Below are 22643 nucleotides of genomic sequence, written 5' to 3' on the forward strand. Positions count from 1 at the left end.
CACGGCGCCTCGATTCCCAGCACCAGCACCCCAATTCCCCGCCCTGCCCCCCCCCCATTCCCCACCCCGGCACCCCGATTCTCCACCCCAGCACCCCGATTCCCCACCCCGGCAGCCCAATTCCCGGCCCCAGCACCCCCAATTCCCAGCCCCGGCACCCCGATTCCCCACCCTGGCACCCCAGTTCCCTACCCTGGCACCTCAATTCCCCGCCCTGGCACCCCCCATTCCTGGACCCAGCACCCCGATTTGCCACCCCAGCACCCTTATTCCCAGCCCCGGCACCCCATTCCCAGCCCTGGCACCCCATTCCCCACCCCAGCACCCTTATTCCTGGCCCCAGCACCCTTATTCCCAGCCCCGGCACCCCAATTCCCCACCCCAGCACCCTTATTCCTGGCCCCAGCACCCTTATTCCCAACCCTGGCATCCCATTCCCAGCCCCAGCATCCCGATGCCTGGCCCTGGCACCCCATTCCCAGCCCTGGCCTCTGTGGCACTCAGCTCTTAAGTCACTGCAGCGTGCGTTGAGGAGCTCTCTGAACTCCCAGGTTTTGCATCTATTTTGGCGTCAGTGTGCACTGCCGATGAGAAACTGCCACTAAGCTGGGGGTGGTTTTTCATCGCCTTTCTTCCATCGCTTACTTTTCTTAATAGCGACATTATTTTTAACCTACCATTTAATTTAGGACTTGGGTTGCCGTGTTCCTGCTATGGCGTTTGTGGCTGTTACCTGAAGACTGCCTGCAGCATTCATGTCCTAACGGTTCCCAGGTATCTATCAATGTCAATGATGCTTCAAAACATGGAAAAAAGAACAATAATCTTCTCTTCCTTTTCATCAGTTGGGAGAGGCTGAGGCCCAAAGGCTGGACCTTCCAGTTTCTCTGGCCCAGCGTCCTGCCTCGTGAACGCGGGAGGGACACACACCAACAGCGGTGACATTTTTAATTGCCATGACAAAGGTTACACAGTGACTCGGTGGCATTTTTTTGACACCAGGTCACATGCTGTTGCAACAGGTTAAGCAAAAATTTGGCCCGGCTCGTATCGAAAGACACAACCAACTGTATGACACATAGCTGGACTTAGAGAATGGTTTCAAACGCAACTTACCCAGTGACAACTGCAAATTTGGACCTCGGAGACCTGGAAGACCAGCCTTCAGCTGGCTGCTGCTGTGCCCTAAATCTTTTTATTTCACCTTGCTTCCTTTTCCAGTTAAAGTTGCCTTAAACGATCACACTTTATAACCCGTCATCCCTTTTGTCTGTTTTCAGCATCTGTGGCATCAAGTTGCTAAACAAAGACAAGGCACACAAACATGGGGACCTGGCGATACGTTCTAGGAAGCAGAGCGCTCTCTTGCACATCGTGAGAGCTTTAAATCGTGAAATATGGAAAAAAGTGAACGCGAGAAAGTGGCAAAATAACCTTTTCCCAAGTCATTTCTGATCTCTCTCACAAAAAGCTGTCAGGAGACGAGTGCAGCAAAAGCCCTAAAGGCAGCTGCAGAGCCGAGCTCGTCAGTAGAACTGCACCGTGCCACTAGATGTCACGGTGGAACAGCAAGAGGAGCCCGAAGAGTGGCTTTATGCCTCTTGCTATAATTGTAAAATGCCTTTAAATTTGTCTCAGCACATCCATAGTGTCTCCATACAGCTTTGATCCTGCGGATTTCAAAGCTCTGCGCAGTGCAAAGGGACATTATGCAATGTTTCAATAACAAGCGCAGGGAAGCCCCACACAGCGAGCTGATTTCTTTAGGGTTATGGGGCTTTTTTTTCTTTTCTTTTTTTTTTTTTTTTTTTTTTCTTTTTTAATTCCCTTTACTTGAGCTCCTCTCCCAAGGCCACACCAGGGCTTTTAAGGACTCGAGGCCGGCAGGCGATGCACTGAGATGGTCTCTCTCACGCTCTCTCGGGATGAGTATCCTACCCCGCCGTGCTTGTGCCAAGCCCTGTTAAATGCAACCCGGGTTCACCATTGCTTAGTTACACAACGTACTTCTCCCCGGAGTCATAAGATTTCCTCCCGCAAGAAAGGCTGTGTAGAAGAGGATTAGCAGCCAGTTCACTTGACTCTAAACTCCCCGCTGCCGCCGTGAGCCTTCCTGCTCGTGCCCTGTGCGTGGAGCCTCAGACCCCCTCGCACGCGTTGCCCTCTCCCCGTTTATCGGCCCTCGGGCTGCACGCACCAAAACCGAGCAAAGCCAAGAAGATGTGCTTTCCCTGCTCCTTCCCTCTGCCATATGGCAGCTGGGTTTGTGCCCACGCTTGGCAAGCCCCCACCGTGCCCGTACCTGTGCAGGGCACACGTGCATCCATCTCCCTACCGAGAGCAGCAGGGGCTGCGCGGGTGCGGATGCACGGAGGCAGGTGCCGGCAGAGGGGTTGGCCATCACCTTTGGAAGCTGCTGGGAATCACGCCCGGCCCTGCGTGCTCGTGGCTCAGCTGCACAAAAGCCAGCAGGCGCTTTGCCTCCCAAATGTGCCTGCTAAATGTCCTCGGCCTTCAGCAGATGCTGAGCTCTGAGCCGCAGCGAGACCGTGTGTTTGTGCAGAGCCCGGATCAGCGATATTTGGTTTTCTTTGTGATTTGCAGGTGCTCAGGGCTCCTTTTGCTTTCCCCACCCGAGGGGGAGCCAGATCCAGCGCACAGCCCTGAGAGCCCACCGGCACTGCTGGGAGCGCAGAGGCACGCCTGGCTGTTCCATGCTTGGACATCCTGCTGCTCCTTGGAGTATCCACAAGGGAGAGATGGGCCATTCTTTGTCCTCAGAGCAAGTTTTCCAGATTTTATTGGTTTAGTTTTAGTATCTGTCTTTTTGCTAGTTTCCGACTGTGACTGAACCTCTGGGCTGGTTCTTTTCTCCTTTTTTGGAGAAACCACAGTCTGTCTGTTTGCTCTTTGCTCCCGTTTTATTTTTTTTTTAAGGCTTATGAAGTTTTTCACTCCCTTGGCATTTCAGGTTTCATTCCTCCTTGACTCCTTTAACCAAGTTCTCAGTCATTAAAATTAATATTAAACATCTTTTCAAAGGCTCAGTTCCCAGTCACACAGTGATACAGCTGTACAATCATATTTGAAACGCCCCATCTCCACCTAACCCACCAAAATAATGTTTCTGGCAATTTCAACCAGTGCTGCACCTTTGTAAAGGGTATTAGAAATAAGGTTTAGGGATAGTCAGAAATCTTAAATGTTACAGTTAATGTGCATACACACACACACACACACACACACACAGATTTAAAGCCGTTATGGCGTTAAGGCTCAGAGAATTGGCAGGACTGGTGGAGAATAAAGATGGAAAGAATTAAAAGTCAAGCCCAATATTCACCTAGATTTAAACGAATTTAGGCTGCTACTTTGGGCCTTCCAGCAAGTGTTTGAATGCAGAGAGACAATTTCAGAGGAGGAAGTCAAAGTCACATGGGAGAAGCCGTTTGTATTACACCAGGTTTTGTGCTGGCCCCTTGAAAGTCCCTGTGTGAGAGTTTTAGGTGAATTAGGTTAAATCCGAAGCTCTGCATTATCGAGTCTGAGCCTGCGTCACCCAACGCTCGCTTCATGCCCATGGGAAGAACCATGCAGCACAGAGGCTGATTCATCTTATCCTGGGGCAGGTGTCTAAGAATAGTGCAGACAAATCATCCTCTGGAGATGACTATTGTGTTCTACCTACTGTCAAAGGAGCCAAGGGTAACGAGCTGTGAACCCAATAATTTCCAGCTGTCTAGTGTCAGGCAAGACGAGCACCTGAGGCAGGGTGGCTGGGGCCCTGCCTTTAGCTTCTCTGTTCTTGATGAGATAAATAAGCCCTTTCAGTGAACTGCGAAGTTGCAGGGAACTCACCGACCATCTTTCTTTTCACCTTAAATCATGGCTCTTTTCACCAAATTGCCAGGCAGGAATCGCCACGCCAACGGTGGTACGGAGGGCTGGGATTTTGGACAGGTCTTAGCTACCCGGCGCATCCCTGAAGCACAGTGCAGCCAGCTACTCCGTGGGTTTTCAGCCCTGCTGAGCATCCAGCCGGGGCTCGAGGGGAAGCTGAGTGCCTAAGAAAGATTTTTCAGCAGGTGTGAGCGCATACACATGCACACAGATGCACAGGCCTGCAGCAGGGAGGGAAATGTGACGGCAGGGGTTGGAAAATGGCATTGATATTTGAGGGAATGGTTATCTGCAGGGCAAGGATCTGCTCAGGCAGCCAAATCCCTTTAGAAATCAGGCACGGTGTGCGAGAGATTTTTTTTTTTCCCCCCATTTGTTAATTTAATGTTGTTCCTATTTGTAGGACAAATAATTTCTGAAGAAACAAGTCAGAAAACTGGAACCTGAAGGGGGTGGTACATCAGCTCAGGGACTCGTGGTTAAGAAGTCCAGTAGATTTTGATAACAACTGGAAATTGTTCAGTGGATTAGTGTCTAAAGCCAGTTTGGCTTCAAGTAATGACAAGCCTGGGCTGCAGTGCTGTGGATCCAAACTTCTCCCGCTAAGGGCTGGTGGTGCTTGTGTTGCAGTTGTGGGCATGAGCCCAGTCCCCTCTGAGCTAAGGGATGTCCTAACCCGGAGAGCTGAGCAGGCGAGGGGCTGCCTTCACTTTTTCTGCAGACATCTGGCTGCGTTCCTCCCTGCCTGTGCCTGCAGTCCCTCGCTTTGCTCTCCCAAGCCATGAAACAGGCTCATCCTGGGGACAGGGGGCAGATGTATGTAGCTGCCCAACTCCTGCACAGGGCCATGTCCTATCCTAGATGTTTGGAGCCAAAAGGCTTCTGTGGATCTGGCTGCCTCCTGCGGGAAGCACACACACTGTTAACAAGAGGATGGAGGTGGTTTACCTGCATGCCTGAGAAAAAAAACCAAACTGGTTTGCTTAGACAAAGTCTACATTTGTTTCTGCAGGGCTTTTTGCTTTAGAAGAGGCTGGCCCCATGCAGGAGACCAGATCAAGGTCTCTGGATTCTCCTTCGGTCGTGTTTTGGCCACCAAGGAGAAAGCTGCAAATGCAGATCATAACCGGTTACACTTAGGGGCTATGCCCTGTGCACTCCTCAAGGTCCTGAGACGTGGCCAGCCGATTAGAAACTCTCCATTGACTTGCTTGGGCTTTCAACCAGACGCTATACAAATCAACAGAGTAATTAGCAAAGCTGTAACTAAAGAGGTCTCCATGGAGATTGACAGCATCACCTCCCAGCTGGTACATTCTCTGCCTCCTATTCTAAATTTGTTCTCGCTGTCTTCCTGGCTCTAATCCATAAGGTTAGCTAAATCTTCCAACATTTGTGATACATCAAAGCAGTGGAGAGGACAAAGGCAGCTGGGAGGGGGCAGAGGAAGAAGTAACCCGGTGCCTGAAGGCAAGCAACAGAAACTGTTCAGACATATATAGTCAGAGTTTTGAGAATGGGATTAAGCAGAACAGCACCTCTGCCTGCCTGTCACTTGCAAATTCTTGCTAATACTTTAGGAGCTTATTGGAGGTCAGCACCAAACACCCAAACAGACTAATCTGTATTATAGACACATAATCAAAGTCACAAGGTTTTACATAATATATATTGGTGACACAAGAGGTGTTTGTTCGAATAATTTTGTCATCAAGATTAGGGGCCATGAAAGCCTCTACTGTGCACTAACCTGGTTTTCTATGGCCATGGGTACGCCAGATTCCTCAAAGAAACCAAGAAGGAGCTGAGAAAGTACAACCCAAGTGTATGTTCTGAAACAGTAACAGTATTAGGTTTCTAACCATGGCAAAGTTAAAAAAAAGCCTGGCGTGTGTGAGCTAGAAAGGGTTGTGCTTAAGCTGCAGCTTAAGACATGCACACAAATGGCTGTAGAGACCATTTTTGTGTTCATTATTTTTTTTTCCAGACAGTTTTGGGGTTGCAGCAAATCACACCTCGCACTCACACATCACTTCTGCGGCAATGGCAAGAAGCAGGGACAGGGATTTAAAAGACAAACTGATGACACCTGACCCACTTCTGAGCTTCACAGTCGCCTTCAGAGAGGTGGAAGCTGTGGCACGGAGGGAGTAAGTGCTCTAGGTGCACAGAGTAAGTCAGTGGCAGAGACAGGAACGGGTCCAGTGTTGATAACAATTCCGTATCAACAAATCTAATTGATTATGAAAGGAAAACAGTTTATGGAAATGTTTGGAAATGCATGGAAAAGTCTGATTTTCCACCCTGCATAGAGCTTTGTAGCTGTGGTGTTACAGAAACACAAAAGAAAAACTTGTAAAATTGCAAAAGAGACAAAAGAAAAATGAATTTGAGACCATTTCCTCTGTGATGGGAAGAGACAAAGTCTCAGCTCAAGCCATGGGTTGCAGAGATGATGTAAAGATTTCCCAGGCACGTGGGCCAGCTTGTTCTCATGGCTGAGGACAGCAAAGCCAAAGGTTTTGTGGAGGTACCCCAAATCCTCCTGTCCCACTGCAGGGGTTCACCCCACCAAACCAAAGTGCCTAATTAAGAATCCCATTGCCCTAAACTTCCCCGCAGTCAATGGAGGAGAGAGCAAGAGCGATGCCAGCCAGACATCTGCAGAAGAGAAAGCAGAGCTTGGGAGGGCTGAATTGTCCTCTAGATTTGCCACAATTCACATGCTGCTACCATGTGAACCCAGGGCTAAAATCACTCCGGCAGCTTTTCCAGGACTCCTGAAAGCTCCTTTGTGGAAGCAGAACTGACTGAACTGGCCTTCAGGTCAAGAAAAATCAAGCACTGGGTGGGATTTCCAAGAGTGTTTGGCTGTAACCTCACCCCGCTCTCCTTTGAAGTCAGCAGAATATTTACCATCGACTTCAATCGGAGAAAAATCAGGCCATTACAGAGCATGTTTGAAACGCTCGCCTCTAACGATGCTCCAATTCCTTTGTACCTCCCTGCTCAAAGGCAGCCTGCTGCATCTGTCATTAAAACACAATCCTAGCAATTGGGTACATAACGCAATGAGCCCAATGTGCGGGCCCTAGAGGCGCAGGAAAATTGTAACGATTAAACCACGTGAATCTCTTAAACGTTACCTACAATCACTCTGCCAGCCACCATCACGTCAGGCAATCAGGGACCAGTTATCTTCATAACTGCCGTGGAAAGTGCTGCAGCTCGGCGAACCCTGCCACGATGTCGGCTGCGGGTGGACTTTTCACGCTGCAAACAATAAAAGATCAAAATACAAAGGGATGTTGCATTAGATGAAATCAGAAAGAGCGACGATGAAAAAAAAAAAAGCCATTAAATGCAGGCAAGCATCTCATTGCCAGGGCAGGAGGGACTGCGTGGCTGCTCTAAGGATCAGTGGAAGGAGATCGTCACGGCTTTGCAGGCATCACTTGTAGCCCGAGCCTGTGTTCAGATCCACTGCCCAGCGAATGCCAGGAGAGGAGCACCCTGCTTATACCAGATCCGTGTTTATCCCCTTTGGGCATCCTGAGTAACGGTGTCAGTGGCCCAGAAGAGATTTACTAACTCTTCCTGATGGCCATCGTCTGGGTTCACGCAATGCAGAGTGTGTGATGCCTTGCGTCTGGTGGTAAAAGAGCCCACGGGGCAAACTGAAACAAAATAGTTCCCCTCTTGGAAAGGCTGTTATGGTGCCCAACTTACCAGGTCGGGGACTGCTCCTGGCAGAGGTGATGCTCTGAGCACGGTCAGAGGGTGCGCTGCATGACAGCCAGGACCGCTAACAGCCAGCAGAGCCAAGCCAAGGCAGTAACTCTTCAGTTAAAAAGAATTTTGTCCTAATTTAGATTTAAATTCCAAGAAGAGAGAATTGACGCTAAAAGGATTTCATGATATTTGCAGAAACAGTTCTATTTTGTGAAAATTAATTATTGTTTATAGCGAAGTTTTGGATACCAAATCCTCAGAGGAGCTTTGGGACTTCCAGGTTGTCTGGAGAAGCCAATACTTGTTGCCTGTTGAAAAGCCCAGTCTCTGGGAGCTGCTCTGCATCTCCTGGAGAGGCTCCCAGCCACCACGGGGACCTCCAGACTCGGTGAAGTCTCACAGCGAAGCACAAAACCAGGCAAATCTGCAGCAGTTTTATCTCCCTTTAGAAACTCTCAGCTCAGACCTCGTCCGCTGAAAGGTTCGTAACTTTCTAAAAGGATCAGCACAGAGTGACAGTGCGATGGTACCTTCATGCTGGAGTCACGGGGAATTAAAGCTTACGGCACAAACCGGGAGAAACTCAGGGGTTTGGAGAAAGATGACAGCTGGGGGGGGGGGGGGGGGGGGAGGCGGGGGGAGGGTTAAATAAATCAGCACAGCAGGTTAAACCTAACTCTTTATATAAGTTGAAATACATCACCAACAAAAGCGACGTGACATTTCTATACTGAACTAGCTCCTCGAGAAGCAAACGGTGCCGGTGGGGTGGGGGGCAGGGGCTCGGGACTCCAGCCTTGCCATGGCTGTTGCTGTGTGATACTCAACCAGCAAGTTCCTCCCAGCTTTAAATTCCTAAAAGTAAATAAGGGAGGTTAAATTAGGGTCATTTGCAGACTGAAGTGAATCTGTGCAATGGGTTTAATAATATTCATTAGCCTCCTACGTGTGGAACTAAATTAACTCCTGTTCCTGGAGAAACATCGCCGGCTCTGGTGGAAGATGGGCTGAGCATGCACCAGGCCAGCATCTCACTTTTATTCTAAGCTTTCCTTCAAATCAAGCTGGAACCAAGCAGAAAACCCCAAAATCATACGCAACAACAACAAACGTACCAGTTCAACGCTGAGGTTTGTGTGACATAGCTGCAGCGGGCTGCAGGGCATGCAAACACCTCTGTTTGCACGCCACAGGTTTGTGCTGGACTTTCCCACGGTGCTGTTACTCCAGCTAGCCACGGAACTAGCACTAGCTACTAAAACCTGTAGCAAAGCGAGGTGCTCGGGCCTCTCCGCTGCAGCCACACATTGGTGTGGTGTGCTATGGGTTCCCCCGTGCTCAGGAGGTGACCCTGGCCCTGGCTGGCCATGCAAGGAGGTGACAGAGAGGGCCTAATGTGGAAAGCACTGGCCCTGCAGTGGTGCCACCATGGCTGTGACTTCTGTCTCTTGTCTTTCCAGGTGGCATTGCAGAGCTCGTGTTTCTTTAACTCAAAGCGTAACTGCTGGATGGAGCGAGGCTCGCTCCACGTGGAGGGTGCCAGAGGACAGGGCTGGAAGGGACCTTGGGCAGTGCCTTGGACCCTCCAGCTCTGAGGCCAGGCAAACTCATCTCCCACGTTTGACATCTGCCATCTCAACAGTCTAAAGCTCCGTGGCTTCCCCAAATTATCTACAGGGTACCGAAGGCTTTGCCACTGAAAAAGAGACAGACAGAGGCCAGCGAAAGGCAAGGTTCTGAGCCCAGCTTTCCCCATATCTCACTGATAACTGGTTGATTATCTTCCATTGTACCCTCTTTGCCTCTCGCTGTGCCGTTTCAGACAGAATAAACCTGGCAATAATGAACCATCATCAAACTGGCAATTGCTTCCTGCCCAGCTTACGTTAGCAGGGAAAGAGAAAGCAAATGATGATTAGTCGCATGTCTGCACTCAAAGATAAAACCCCTGAGCAGAAGCCATCTGCCGAGGCATAAAATAATAATTCTGGCGCTAGCCATGTCTGAGTGCAATGCCATCAGCCCTCGCTGAAACACGATGTAACGCCGGCCTAATGCTGAGTTCTAGCAGGTGGCCCATAACCCTGTAATAAACTCTGTGACATTATTGATTTTTTCCCTCCCAAACTGAGCCCTTTGTCTAACTACATTAACTTCTGCTTACTGAGCATCTGCGCGTGAGGCAGAATGCACACGGCCAGCAGCTCGTTTGGGTGAGCGATCACTGCTCTAAACGTGCCCCCGGTTCCCCCTGCCCGTCCGTAGGCGCCGTTATCTGCTCAGATGGGCTATTGCAGAAGTCAAAACCAGCACTCGCTAGTTACTGGTGCTTATGGGGAACCCTGACCAAAAAAAAATCTTAACTAGGGGGAAACTGAAATATGCTTCCACTGCTAATGACGCAGATGAGCAGCCCTGAAAACAGGACCCAGATGCACCATCAGCGCTGCAGCCCTCCGTCGGACCGGCCCCGGCTCCCACACGTGTGCTTCCCACGCACGGGGCCAGCACAGCAGCCTCTGTCTTTGCTTTGATGTTGGGAGGTGCATCACACAGTGCCAAAAATCCTCCTCGCTCGGCCAACCTCATGGCCAGCGGGAGATGTGCAGTCTTCCAAGGGATGTGGGAAGGCATGCCGGCTGGGCTCCCTGGCCATCCCGAGGCTGGCGGGAGCGGGGCATCGCTCAAAGGGGAAGATCTGGCCCTTTGCAGCCCAAAGCAAGCTGAAGCCAAGGTCTCGAGGCATTATCTGGATTTCTGTGTGGGTTTTGAAGCAGTGTTACTGCTTGATGCAAGCAGTTGGCAGCTGTGCTCCAAAAAGGATCTGGCAGCGATGTTCCCTCTCCAACGCCTGGCTACCAGCTTTAAGTGCAATAAGCTTTACATACAGGCTGGAGCATCACTACTTTCTACATGAGACGGAGGGGGGAGTTTTAAAGTACTTTTCTGCTCAGGCATTACATTTTCATCTGTGCACGGACCAGGGGCCACCCAAGGAGCGTGAATGATGATGGTGGGGCTGAAGGAGAGCATGTCCTGGGGGCCGCCTGCGCGACCAGGGTCCCCGCGGGCAGGGCAGGTTTTGGTGCCCGTTTTGGAGGAAGGGGCCGATCGCTTGGGTGCAGGGGGTGGGTGCCATGTCCTGCTGTGCCCCTCTGCCCTGCCTGGAGGAGGAGGGAGGCCCCAGGGACCAGAGTGTTTGCTTTAAGCTAAGCTTCAAGCCAGAAGCTGTCCCGCAGAGGCACGCAGGTCCAACCTGCAGCCCCTGGGCCTGCTCCCCCCGGGTGGGTGCTGTGGGTGCCCATTGCACCCCCAGCACAGGCTGCCGCCCTCCTGCCAGGGCTCCCGATGCCGCAGCCGGCAGGGATGGATCACCGCCCCGCCTGAGGAGAGGGTGGCTTGTGTTTCTGTTGGCAAACCGGGCTGTGAGCGGCAGCAGCACCAGGCAGCACGAGAGGCCGGGTCTGGAAGGGCCCCTTTGCCGAGGCAGAGGTCGATGGGCGATGGGAGGTTTCACATCTCAGGGTGACAGGTCCTGCCAAGAGCCCTTCCACAGGAAAACGGCCAATCAATCCACCATCGCTGAGTAACTCCAGAGGAGGATTGCTCGTTTTGCCTAATCACCAGTTTGATGTTCCTTTAAGGGTGGTTTAAGAAAAAACCCGACACAATTACACATTCCTGTGCATCAGAGAATCTCGTTTCGCTCCTCAGTTAGAAAGGGTCGTGCCAAACACTAGGTCAAGAATTGGTGCCTCAGAGGAGGACAGGGACATCCCATAGGAACTTGGCAAGAAGGGCAAAGAAATTATCATTTACAAAAACCAGCAACAATTAAGCCAATTCTAGATCAACAACTCTAACCAAGACCCTGGGCATCCCAGGAGGGCTTTTCAGGACACTGGGGTGGTGACAGACAGGCGTCTGTGGAGCACAGGCTGCTCAGAGACCGCATGTCCCCACTGCCGGGAGCGGATCTGGGATGTTGCTTTGTGCCATCAGGGCTCGGGTTTGTCCATCTGGGATCCAGAGAAAGTTGATCCCAGCTCCCATCCAGCAGACTCAGATCAGCACTTTGATCAGAAAGGGGGATTCTGGAGGAGTAGTGGGGTTTCTTCTAAGGCTTCAACTCATTTGGGAATATTGTTATGGCATCAGTATCTGACATGGATTAGACAAGATAAGCTGTAAATTTGGCATTCACGATAGATCTGTTCATAAAAATGGAGAATAAGGATTATTTATTTTCTTATATTAAATAATAATAATATAAAAACCAGCACCTGCCCGGTGCTTTATAAACAAGAAAGAACAGAAAAACCATGCCCAGGGACCTTGACAAAGACCCCGATTCACAGCTGGCGTTAGCTGTGTTCTGGAGTACCCAGTCAGATCCATTGAGGTCAGCGGAATTAAACTAATTTAAACGAGACGAGAAAACAGCTCTCAATGAAACCCGGGAGATCCTGAGTGCATGAGGCAGAGCTTGGCTGGCCGTGCTGGGACAGCCAGTGTCCCTGAGCCAAGCCGGGGCAGCCTGCATAGTGGTATCCCCTCCTGGATGTGCTCCTTAGGTTGGGAAACAGCATGTCTGGGATGTCCTGGCAGGGATGGGGCAGCTGTCGAGGGTTATTCAGAGCCCTCACTGCCCCCCCCTGACCTCAGGAGCTGCCTGCCCACATTCACGGGGAGATTTATGGCGCTGTTTTCCTCTCCTGGTTGTGTTCAAGCAGCCAAGGGACTGATCCTTCATGGGGCTGAGCACTCCCTGTTCCTAGAGCGATGGGAGTCAGAGTGTCTGTCCCGTTTCCATTGGATTAGGCCAGGATTTGATTCCCTAAGAGGCTTCCTCTGCAGAAGTTTTGCTGGAAGAGTGATTTCTTAGTTAACATGGGGTTTCTGTGCCTCATTTATGATGTTAGTACAGTGACCCAACAAAACCATAACTCTCATTAATGATAATTTCTCTGCCCTTTTTCCCAAGCTCCTATGGGATGTCCTTGCCCCTCTCCGTTGTGCCAAGCACCGGCCCAATATTTGGAATGACAGTGCATCAAATCCAGCCGCTCGAATGGCATTTCCTTGGATGACCCTGCTGACCTGCAACAGCGACACAATTAAACCACGAGTCACACGTCCCCTGCAACTGCTCCTTCAGCTGGACTCGTTCGTCTGTCACCCCGAGTGCCACCGTCCTGGCTGTCACACACTGAACGTGACACCTGGGAGCCGAAAGCAGAGCGCTGCGCTGGGACTCACCTGTCCCTTGGGAATATCCCTCCGGATGGAGGAGGACACAGCAAAGCAGAAGACCGCTCCGTCTGCCTGATGCAAACCAGGGTCTGACTCTTCAGAGCCCCCCTCTGCTCCTCTGCAGCTGAAATGTGCCTCTGGGCGAGGGATCCTTTGTCGGGGGGGGTGTGTGTGTGTGGAAAATAAGACGGTATTATTTTTTCCTCCCTGGAAGGGAATCCCCCCTTGGGTGGATCCACACCGGTGGGCCTCTCACTCAATGCACCCAAAGCTTGCAAGGAGGTGGCTTTCTGGCACCAGGAGAGGAGATGGAGGCTGCAAGAGCACTGTGGACCCACCCCTCCTTACCTCTCGTCCAGCGGGGAAGGGGGAAAAACACTCAAGATGACAGGGAAAAATGACATCCACGGCCACACAGTGGCAATGCCATGGACCCAGGGCAAATTCCCTGCATGTTGAGCGGCTCTTGGGGTCATCACAGCAGCTCCTGCCGTGCCCAGGATACCTGCACTCTTCGAGACCTCCATACAGCGGGTTTCAAAGCTTATCTGCAGTCAGTTTTACAATATAAAGTGTCTTTGTTTAGTCAACAGAACCACTAATACATGTGATTTTGTTGTTAATAGAGCTGTAAGAATTTTAAGTACCTCTTGGGAATGTGTCATTTTTGGTTGGCTTTTTTAGGCATCACAGGGTGCTGCGTTTGTCTTTGTAAACAAGTATTGAATAAAACATTTTGCGCACAGCCGCACTTTGTACAAGTGTCATGCAGGTTTCTAAAGTTTCAGAGAGAATAAATCAACGGCAAACTGCTGCCTGGCGGTTGACTTCGCTCCTTATAAATAGCTAATTTGGACAACTTCTCTCTGCACGTCCTATGAAATTCAAATACTCTGCATATCGTTAATGCGGTCACACAAATCGAAATGCCTACAGCCTCTTTTATAAGCCTGGGTTGCCACAGAAATGCCAGAGCTGAGGGCAGGTTGGCTCCAGGTTGCTCTCCCTTCCTTCCAGAGGTGATCCTTGGGGAACACCAGCAGGTCACCGCGCTCCGCCGCCTTGCCCCACTGGAGGAGCAGGAGCCCTGTGGCCTGGGGCATTGCTTGTACGGGGGCCCGGTTTGCTGCTGGTTTTACTGGTTGGCAGCTATCATCACTCGGGGGAGAATCAGGCCCAGACTCAGCCATGAGAAACAACCCGGGTTTAATAAACCCAACAGAAGAACTTTACTCAAGCAAGGGCGGATTGCGCCCGGGTCTGTGGGCTTTGCAGCGCCCAGCGCTGGGCACCGGGCAGATGCACGAGCACCCTCCCCCCCCCCCCCCCCCCGGCATGCAGCACTGCCGGTCCGGCCCTGCTGAGCCCCCACGTGGGATACAAACTCACCTGGTCCTCCCAGGAGGCGCTGAGCACCATGCAGGATCCATCCAAGCCAGCCCAACACTCAGTCCAAAGGCTCCAATCCTGGAAGGTGCTGAGCAACTCCGACTTCTGCCACTCGTCTCTGGATTTTGGCATGTGTTCAGCACGAGCAGGATCAGCCCCTTGCTGTAATAATCAGGGAACGAGGAACTCAGCTTGACTGAATTTCCCCCCTGCCCCCCAATGCAAAAATGCTGTACATTCCTTTATGCAGGTTTCCATAGAGTTGAACTTCTACTATTTTTTTGTTGTCGCTGTTAAAGGGGTCAGCCATGCACTGTACAATGGGATCTGGCTGTCAGGAAATGTGGAGGAATTCAGGGACACTTTTCACGTCTCGCTGGTGGGTTGGAGGGCAGCATTAGACCCGGCATCCGGGAAATCTCCCCACCAAAGAGAAGAAAAAAGCCCGGAGGAGCCCCGGGAGAAGCTGTGAAGACATACTGCTTTGTGTGTCCTAAGTTTAAAGCGGTTGTTTCTTCCCTCCTGCCTTTGTTAAAATATGATATTCTAGCTTTAATTGCTTCAATCCTATTACTTGTTCCTTTTAGCAAGTGATTGTGTAGCCCCTCGCCGTGGGGAAATCCCCTGACGGCGGGTCCGTGGTATTTAGACAAGTACTCTTTCAGAAGTAAATGCCATTCTTAGCATAGGGAAGTACTTTAGGTCTAAAGGGGTTAAGAAGGCCTCCCTGCATTCAGAAACATGCAGGGGTCCCACCATGCCAGTTCCAGCCTTTTGAACTCTTTCCAGCTTTTTTTTCTTGCAACAAATCTGTCTGACTGCCACCAGGACATAGGAAGCGTGTGCCTGTCAAAGAAATCAAGTTTACTTTTTCTGACTTGTTAACAGAGGCAGGGTATAAATAGAGCTAACTCTGCTCAGACTATTAGCATTTCTCTTAAAATAAGGGGGTAACTTCCTAGGACCTTTAATCCAATGAGGTCCGGACCAAACTGCACTATCTGCAGAGGCAGCAAAGGAGCTTGCTGAAGTTTTTACAGGAGGCAGGTGCATTTGGGTTCCTCGCAGATTTAAGGCTTACCAAAAAAAAAAAAAAAAAAAAAAAAAAAAGCAACCCCAAGCAAAACAAGAACTACCTCCAGCTCAGTCCCTGCCATTGCCCTGGAGAAGTTCTGAGATGTTGGTGGTGCCGTTCACTCGATGGATGTGGATCTTGCTGGGGAAGAGCAGTGTCCTCTTGCTTCTGGAGGTCTCCCTGAAGGGGAAAGCTCTACCTCCCATCCGCTACTCCCACGCGGGGATATGCCCCAATGACATGAACCCCAACCTGTGGGTAGACGCACAGAGCACTTGCAAGAGGGAGTGCGAAGCTGATCTGGTGAGTGATGCACATTTTTATCTCTCTGCGTCGTGGGCGATGGGGTTTGTCAGTGGGCTTGTTTGCACCGCAGCCTGTTTCTGCTCCAGATAGAAAGGTGCCGGTGCCGTGCGGGACTTGGTGCAGGCAGCGCACGTATTTAATTGACCCATGACCTATATAACATGGAAAAGCTTCCATGAGTTATCAGTTAAGTGGGGAGGTGGGTGGCAGCTGACATGGTTGCTGATGCGGGTAGGGCGCTGGCTGTTTGATCATTTTCCTTGCTTTCTTGTCAAAAGAAACATCCGAATTTGATACTCCAGAACTCAGCGTGCTCTGGGGCCAATCCGTAGTATTTTAGCAGTGTCACCGTGCTCTTTGTTGTTAGTGGCCGTCCATGAGCGCTTTATATTCCTGGGAGGAATCCTGTATGAAATGGTTTCATTTAACATGTAAATCGTCAGCCTTTGCTGCACTTGAAACACAAAGCGTGCTTGGAGTGCAAAACAGGGGCATGGTTAAAATGACCAGGCAGATGTTCTCTGTGATGCTCCCAGCTCAAAATGTGCTTAGCTTACAGCCCTAAAATTCATTTTTCAACCTGTCAGCCCTGCCAGCTCAGCTGGCATCTGAAAATACCTGCTCGTCCTGCCTCTTACATCATGTCCAATGGCAAAGCTCTGGCAGCCCAAACCAGGCTGACAGCAAGGCTGGAAAAAGTCATTGGGTTTATGCTCTGTGGACAGGTTGTTTCTGCAGTGCTAAAAGGAGCGAGGAAAAAATAAATAGAGAAAATACTGGCCATCAAGTAAACAAAGACATTTGCTCAGATGGTTCCCATGTGTTAGGACCGAAGGTGCTCTTTTTCCTTTCGCCATTCCCCAACAAGCCTCTTCTGTTTCATCTACCAGGTGCAGCAATGAATAGTAAAACACTTGCAAAGCCCCAGCAGTGGAGGACGGTGTTTTAATCATTTACTGGCCAAAAACTGAAAGCCAGAAGCCACCAGCTCAAAATCCTCGCTTTTGCCTTGTGGCTCCTTAGCCCCAGCCGAAAACGTCGCCCATTCTGGTTTCTGCCTTCGCTTCTGAATGTGCTGCTGGAAAGGGGGATGAGTTATGGTATTAGGTCATCTTTTTCCCAATAAGGAAAGGATACTGGACCCGGGGGAAGCTGTTTAGTTTGGTAGCTGAAAAAAAACCCCATGTTGTTCTCACTTCTGGAGAAAGCTGTTGGATTTCGGGGGGGTTGTAGGGGTTTAACAGGCAGTGGAAGTGTGCCCTGTTGGGTACGTGGTAGCAGCGTTCGTCGTCCCTTCAAGTAAGCCATAACAAGGCAGCAGCTGGGATCACACGTATCCAATACCTTCTCTGCACAGAAGATCAAAATTCTGCTAAAATTAACCGCCATTTAGAGCTGACTGTAGCTGAGATGGGGTATAATAAATCACTAGAAGAGCGATGCTGTGTTTGAAAATAGGACTAAAATAGGTCAGAGGAGCCATAATGAGCTGTTTTGGGTTTGTTTTTCTAAATACCATAGAAAAATTATTTTTGGAGCAAGAATTTCTTTACTTTTGAGGTATGCTATTATTTCCTCTACAATGTGAACAATTACAAATCCTTGGCAGTTTCAGCTCCAAGGGTAGGCTGTTAGTCTCAGGGAATTCAAATAATACTTTACATACTTCTGTGGAAAATAAGGAGGATTACTGCCTACAGCCATATGATAAGTCTTTCCATCCGCTCTTGTTTCTCAGGGCTTGTCCTCAGGCATTTCGGAGAGCGCAGAAGGGGGGTTGTTGGTTCAGTAGCCAAGCAGTCCATGTGACTCTAAGAAAGACTTACGATGAGGTTAGTGTTTAAGAAACAGAAATACATTTTCTTTCTCGAGAGTCTCTCCTGAAGCGTTTCAGAAAGCTTGGTCCATTTGGACACCTCCCGGGAGCTGCTGGGGGGATGTTCCTACTCGTTGCCGGTGGGGATGCTGAGTTTGGGTCCACAGCCCTCTGTGGCAGAGCAGGTCCCCTGAGCTCACACCTTGAAAGTTTCTGGGCCCTCTGCTTGCTGTGTCTCTAAAAAGGACTTTCCTCTGTCCCCAGTAACGATCGGGTTATTTTCTTTCCGTGCAGGAGTGCGAGACCTTTGAGAAGTGCTGCCCCAACGTCTGTGGGACAAAGAGCTGCGTGGCAGCTCGGTACATGGATGTCAAGGGGAAAAAAGGGCCGGTGGGAATGCCCAAAGAGGCAACCTGTGACCGCTTCATGTGCATCCAGCAAGGCTCGGAATGCGACATCTGGGACGGGCAACCCGTCTGCAAGTGCAAGGACAGGTGTGAGAAGGAGCCGAGCTTCACCTGTGCCTCCGACGGGCTCACCTACTACAACAAGTGCTACATGGACGCAGAAGCTTGCATCAAAGGCATTACACTGAATGTAGTCACCTGTAGGTACCATCTTACCTGGCCGAACACCAGCCCTATCCCACCAGAAACAACTGCTCGCCCTACTACTGCCTATTTTGAGACAACGGTCATCGATATCTTGCCGCCCGCTCTAGTGAACAACCCCGTCCATCAGTCCGTCTACGTGGGAGAGACCGTAAGCTTCCTCTGTGACGTTACAGGGAGACCCAAGCCAGAAATCACGTGGGAGAAGCAGGTCGATGGGAAAGACAAAGTCATTATGAAGCCAAATCATGTCAGAGGGAACGTTGTGGTCACCAACATCGCCCAGCTGGTCATCTACAACACCCAGCTCCAAGATGCAGGCATCTACACCTGCACTGCCAAGAACAGCGGTGGCCTTCTCAGGGCTGACTTCCCTTTGTCAGTCATCAAAGGAGAACCCACATCCAAAGAAGCTTCCCAAAACAAAACCCATTTTCCGACCGATGAGTGCCTGAAGCAACCAGACAGCGAAGACTGTGGGGAAGAGCAGACCAGGTGGTACTACGACGCAAAGAAAAACAACTGCTTTACTTTCATCTATGGGAACTGCAACAGCAACCTCAACCACTTTGAGACCTACGAGAACTGTATGTTAACGTGCATGAACGGCCCGATCAACATCTGCAACCTGCCGGCCCTCCAAGGCCACTGCAAGGCCTATGAGCCCAGGTGGGCCTACAACAGCTTGACCAAGCAGTGCCAGTCCTTCATTTACGGCGGGTGTGGAGGCAACGAGAACAACTTTGAGAGCCGGGAGGCCTGCGAAGAGATGTGCCCTTTCCCAAAGAACACGCACTGCAAAGCTTGCAAACCGCGCCAGAAGCTGGTGACCAGCTTCTGCAAAAGCGACTTTGTCATCCTGGGCCGTATAACAGAGCTGACTGAAGACCAAGACTCGGGACATGCCTTGGTGACAGTGGAGGAGATCCTCAAAGACGAAAAAATGGGATTAAAATTCCTGGGGAAGGAACCACTAGAAATCACGCTTTTGAACATGGACTGGAGCTGTCCATGTCCCAACATGACCACAGTGGATGGCCAGCTCATCATCATGGGAGATGTCCACAACGGCATGGCTGTCCTCCAGCCAGACAGCTTTGTGGGGACCTCCAGCATCCGGCGCGTGCGGAAACTCCGCGAAGTCATCCACAAGAAAACCTGTGAGCTTTTGAAAGAGTTCCTAGGATTGCATTAACCTCCTTCACACGTGTCCGCCTTCCAGATCCGTGTGTTACGTAGGGCTAACAAGCGCTAGGCTAGTGCACAGACTAAACAAGCTGTTTGAAGGTACACTGTAGGAATTATGCAGAACCCTTATTTTAATCCATTAATGATGCTTAGCGACAATGTAGTATGGTCCTTGGCACATACGTAAACCAGCAGCAAAAGGCTATTAATCTTGCATTGAAATAAATTTGTCCACATAGGAATGCCATATAACTAGATGACTCACTGCAGTAATTATACAATTTTTATGTAGCTTCCATCATAAATGATGGAATTCATAGCATTTGTTTAGCTAATTGGTACACAGCTAAGTAATATATAATGTCAACTTAATCTGTCTCATTTACGGTATGGAAATGCTATGGTAAGTCATAAGTAAGTCACACGCTTGTCTCCTTATAGCAGCACTAATATTTCAAGAGAAAAGCCTGTAAATTATTGTCTATATTTACAATTGTGCACATTTAACCCATCTATGCATTATGAATTTGCTTCTTTTAATCGAAGTTTTCCTAGCAGTTTTCTTTGGAAAGTATCTCATTTCTAAACAGCAACGACTGCCTACCCTGCAATCCTTGCTGGAGGAAAAACTCCCTTGACCCCTATGCCCAGGACAACAGGTCCCTGCAGAAGCTCAAGGCACAGTCTCATCCCGAAATTACTCTTCTGTCATCAGAACAAGGTCAGCAAACACCCTCATTCCACTGCACTTCCCTGGTTTTGGTTTAATCAATAAGTTATCTACCACAACCAGTCCCAGGCAGAGGGGCGGCAGGGCGCTGCCAGCTGCCTTGCTTTCGAAAACCCTTTACACCTGAGCATGTGCAGCGATTTACAGCTTATTTTCGTTAGAAAACCTGCTTTTATAGGGGAGAGAGTAACGTAAGAGGAGTCAGGACAACATTTAAACTAGACAAAAGCAACAGGCAGCCCATGGGCGGTATTACGCAGCCACAAAGCTGCTGAACCCCAAGTGCACAGCCACAGGCACGCCGAGCGGACACTCTCCAAAGGCACCGCCAGCGTGCCCCTTTCTGAGCACTCTTTCAATCCCCCAGCAACATTTTCTGCCAGGCCACTGTATATACGCGTAGGAATCAATACCCTAAGAAAGAGAGCACGGGCTGTGGGTGCGAGCACATGCGCACACCTGAGATCGATCATTTTAACATGCGTGTGTCCGAAAAAAATGTAACATTTACCTATGCAAAAATGCTTAAATAAAGAAAAGGCTGATGCTGGAAAAATCCTGCCTCGCTACGGGCTGTCATTGCGGGGCAGAGGGGCGAGCACGGTGCGGGCAGCCTCGTCGTTGCTCTCTGTGGGGTGGGTTCAGCGAGCTGCTGCGGTGGTGCCGGAGCTTTCTGCCTTGCACAAGGGGCCAGTGGAAGGCTGGAGCGGTGTCAAGGCCCGTCTGGGCGAGAGGAAGGCAGGCGCAGGGAGCAGCACTCCGTGGTGCCATCTAACGGGCGGCAGGATGGGGGCTGTGCCCCGCAGTGGGCACACCGCTGCTTTTACAGACCTACGTCAGGGCTGGGTACCATAAGGGCTGGGGGAAGGAGATTAAATAGGCAGGTGCTGGGCTTCAACATGACATGCAAGGCTCTAAACCCTGCGCACGCTGGGTGCTTTGCTGTTGCAGGGGGGAAATCTGACAGCGGGGTAATGGTGCTGAGTGCGGGTCCAGCTCTGGCTCCCCTGACGGCTTTCCATGCCCTGCACCGGCAGCAGAGCCACGGCAGAGACCACAGCACAACAGAGAACCAGGCTGCTCTCCCAGTGGTCTGGGCTTGGGTTATTTCCAAAATGCTCTGGCAACAGGAAAAGATCTAAATGTCTGGTTATTTGTAGAGTTTTGTAAGAAGCTGGGGGGGGGGGGGGGGGGCGGGGGGGGGAGGCAGAGGAGCCTGGCTCAGACCTGCAAACAGAGAAAATACCTGCCTGGTTTTTTGTCGTTACCTTTCCCAAGCGTACGTGGGAAAAACTCCAATTAAAGGTCCGTAACGTTTGTGTAGAATCTCATAACGACCATTTGCCGCAGCTGGGAGATGCCGGCCCCGCTGCCCTCCAAAGCGGTTGGCACCTCTGCTGGGTCATCCCTGGCTGGGGCAAGTGCCGCTGTTTCGACAGCTCAGCTGTCATTTTTTGAGCAAGCTGTAGGAAGCGGCATGTTCTTGCCATCCTTTCCAACACGGAGGCATCGGAGGATGAAGGTTTAATAAAAACTGGCTTTATATGGTTCTTTTTTTCCCAAAAGCTAAAGGATTTTGCAAGTGTGGGAGTGTTGGAGTGACTCGGGAGACATGTACCCGGTTGTTCCAGAAGAGCTGGGATGCAAACGGAGCTGCCAGCAAAAAGCACACGACTCGCTGCTCTCCAGCTAGCACATTGCAGCGCTTCAGCCTGGGCTCTAAAGCGCCGTGGTGGCTTTTACTCCCCGTGAAACCCCTGGGAAGAAGCACTAGAAGTGAGTGTGCAAGTGATGTGCTGCGCTGGGACCCAGGGCTGAGCAAGGTGCGCTGTGGCCACCACCCCGCTGCGGGCACGTTGGCCCGTTGCGTGAGGGCTTGCTTGCATGGGGCATCCCATGGGGACATTCTGGGTCAGTTTTCCAACGTGGTGCGGTGGGAGGAAAGAGCCCAGCTCCCTGGCACGGTTCTGGCACGCTCATGTAGCTCCTGCCCAAACCTCCAGAACCAGGCTGCTTCTGAGCCTCATGGTGTCTGCGGGATGGCTCTGCGGTGGCCGTGGGACACACAGGCAAGCACCAAACCCGGCTGCCAGCCCACAGTGGCCCCACGGGCCCCATTCTGCTGAGGGTCAGGCTGACCCGTTCGGCTGCTGTGCCGCAGGTGTGGCGGCCGGGACCAGCTCGGTGCCAACAAGCAGCCCCGCAGAGGCTGGGTACCCAGAGAAGACAAACGCTGGCCATGCCCAGCCTGGCTGCGAGCATCCCCCAGGACACACAGGGCCGTGCTCCGCTGCCCAGAAACCCCACGGCTGCCCCGGGGCGGATGGAGCAGTGCCATGAGCATCCCCTCGCCTGCTCGCCGGGGTAAAAACCATCCCTGGCTGCCCCATGAGCACCGCCCCGCCCCGTGGCACGGCCCTGACCCTAACCCCAAGCCTCCACCTTCTGACCTTGAAGAGTTTAGCTCTCCACTCAAAGCTAGTATTTTAGTTCAGCCTCTTATTAAACCCTTAAGAAGCCTAAAATTCAGGTCCAACCAGTCAGCCAGCCTGACGGAAGCCTACACACAGGGCCAGGCGCTGCAGGATGTTGTTAAAGCCTTTGCAAGGCTAAGAGGTACTCACATGCGGCTCCCGCTCAGAA

At 51.0% G+C, this 22643-nt stretch overlaps 1 protein-coding gene across 3 annotated transcripts; it reads left to right on the top strand.

Annotated features, from left to right (window-relative positions):
* The first annotated feature begins 314 nt into the window (after nt 1-314).
* Nucleotides 315-22418, top strand: WFIKKN2 (WAP, follistatin/kazal, immunoglobulin, kunitz and netrin domain containing 2). Of its 3 annotated transcripts, XM_080394231.1 has the most exons (4): nt 315-551; nt 690-774; nt 1281-15652; nt 17766-22418. In XM_080394231.1, exons 3-4 carry the CDS (start codon nt 15452-15454, stop codon nt 19275-19277), a joined length of 1713 nt encoding a protein of 570 aa, XP_080250357.1. In that variant the 5' UTR covers nt 315-551; nt 690-774; nt 1281-15451; the 3' UTR covers nt 19278-22418. The 3 variants fall into 3 exon arrangements, with proteins under 3 accessions (XP_080250357.1, XP_080250356.1, XP_080250355.1); XM_080394230.1 differs by having other exon boundaries at nt 315-774; XM_080394229.1 differs by having other exon boundaries at nt 315-15652.
* The last annotated feature ends 225 nt before the right edge of the window (nt 22419-22643 follow it).

The sequence above is a fragment of the Falco punctatus genome, assembly GCF_963210335.1.
Source record: "Falco punctatus genome assembly, chromosome: 1".
In the NCBI taxonomy this organism is placed as follows: domain Eukaryota; kingdom Metazoa; phylum Chordata; class Aves; order Falconiformes; family Falconidae; genus Falco; species Falco punctatus.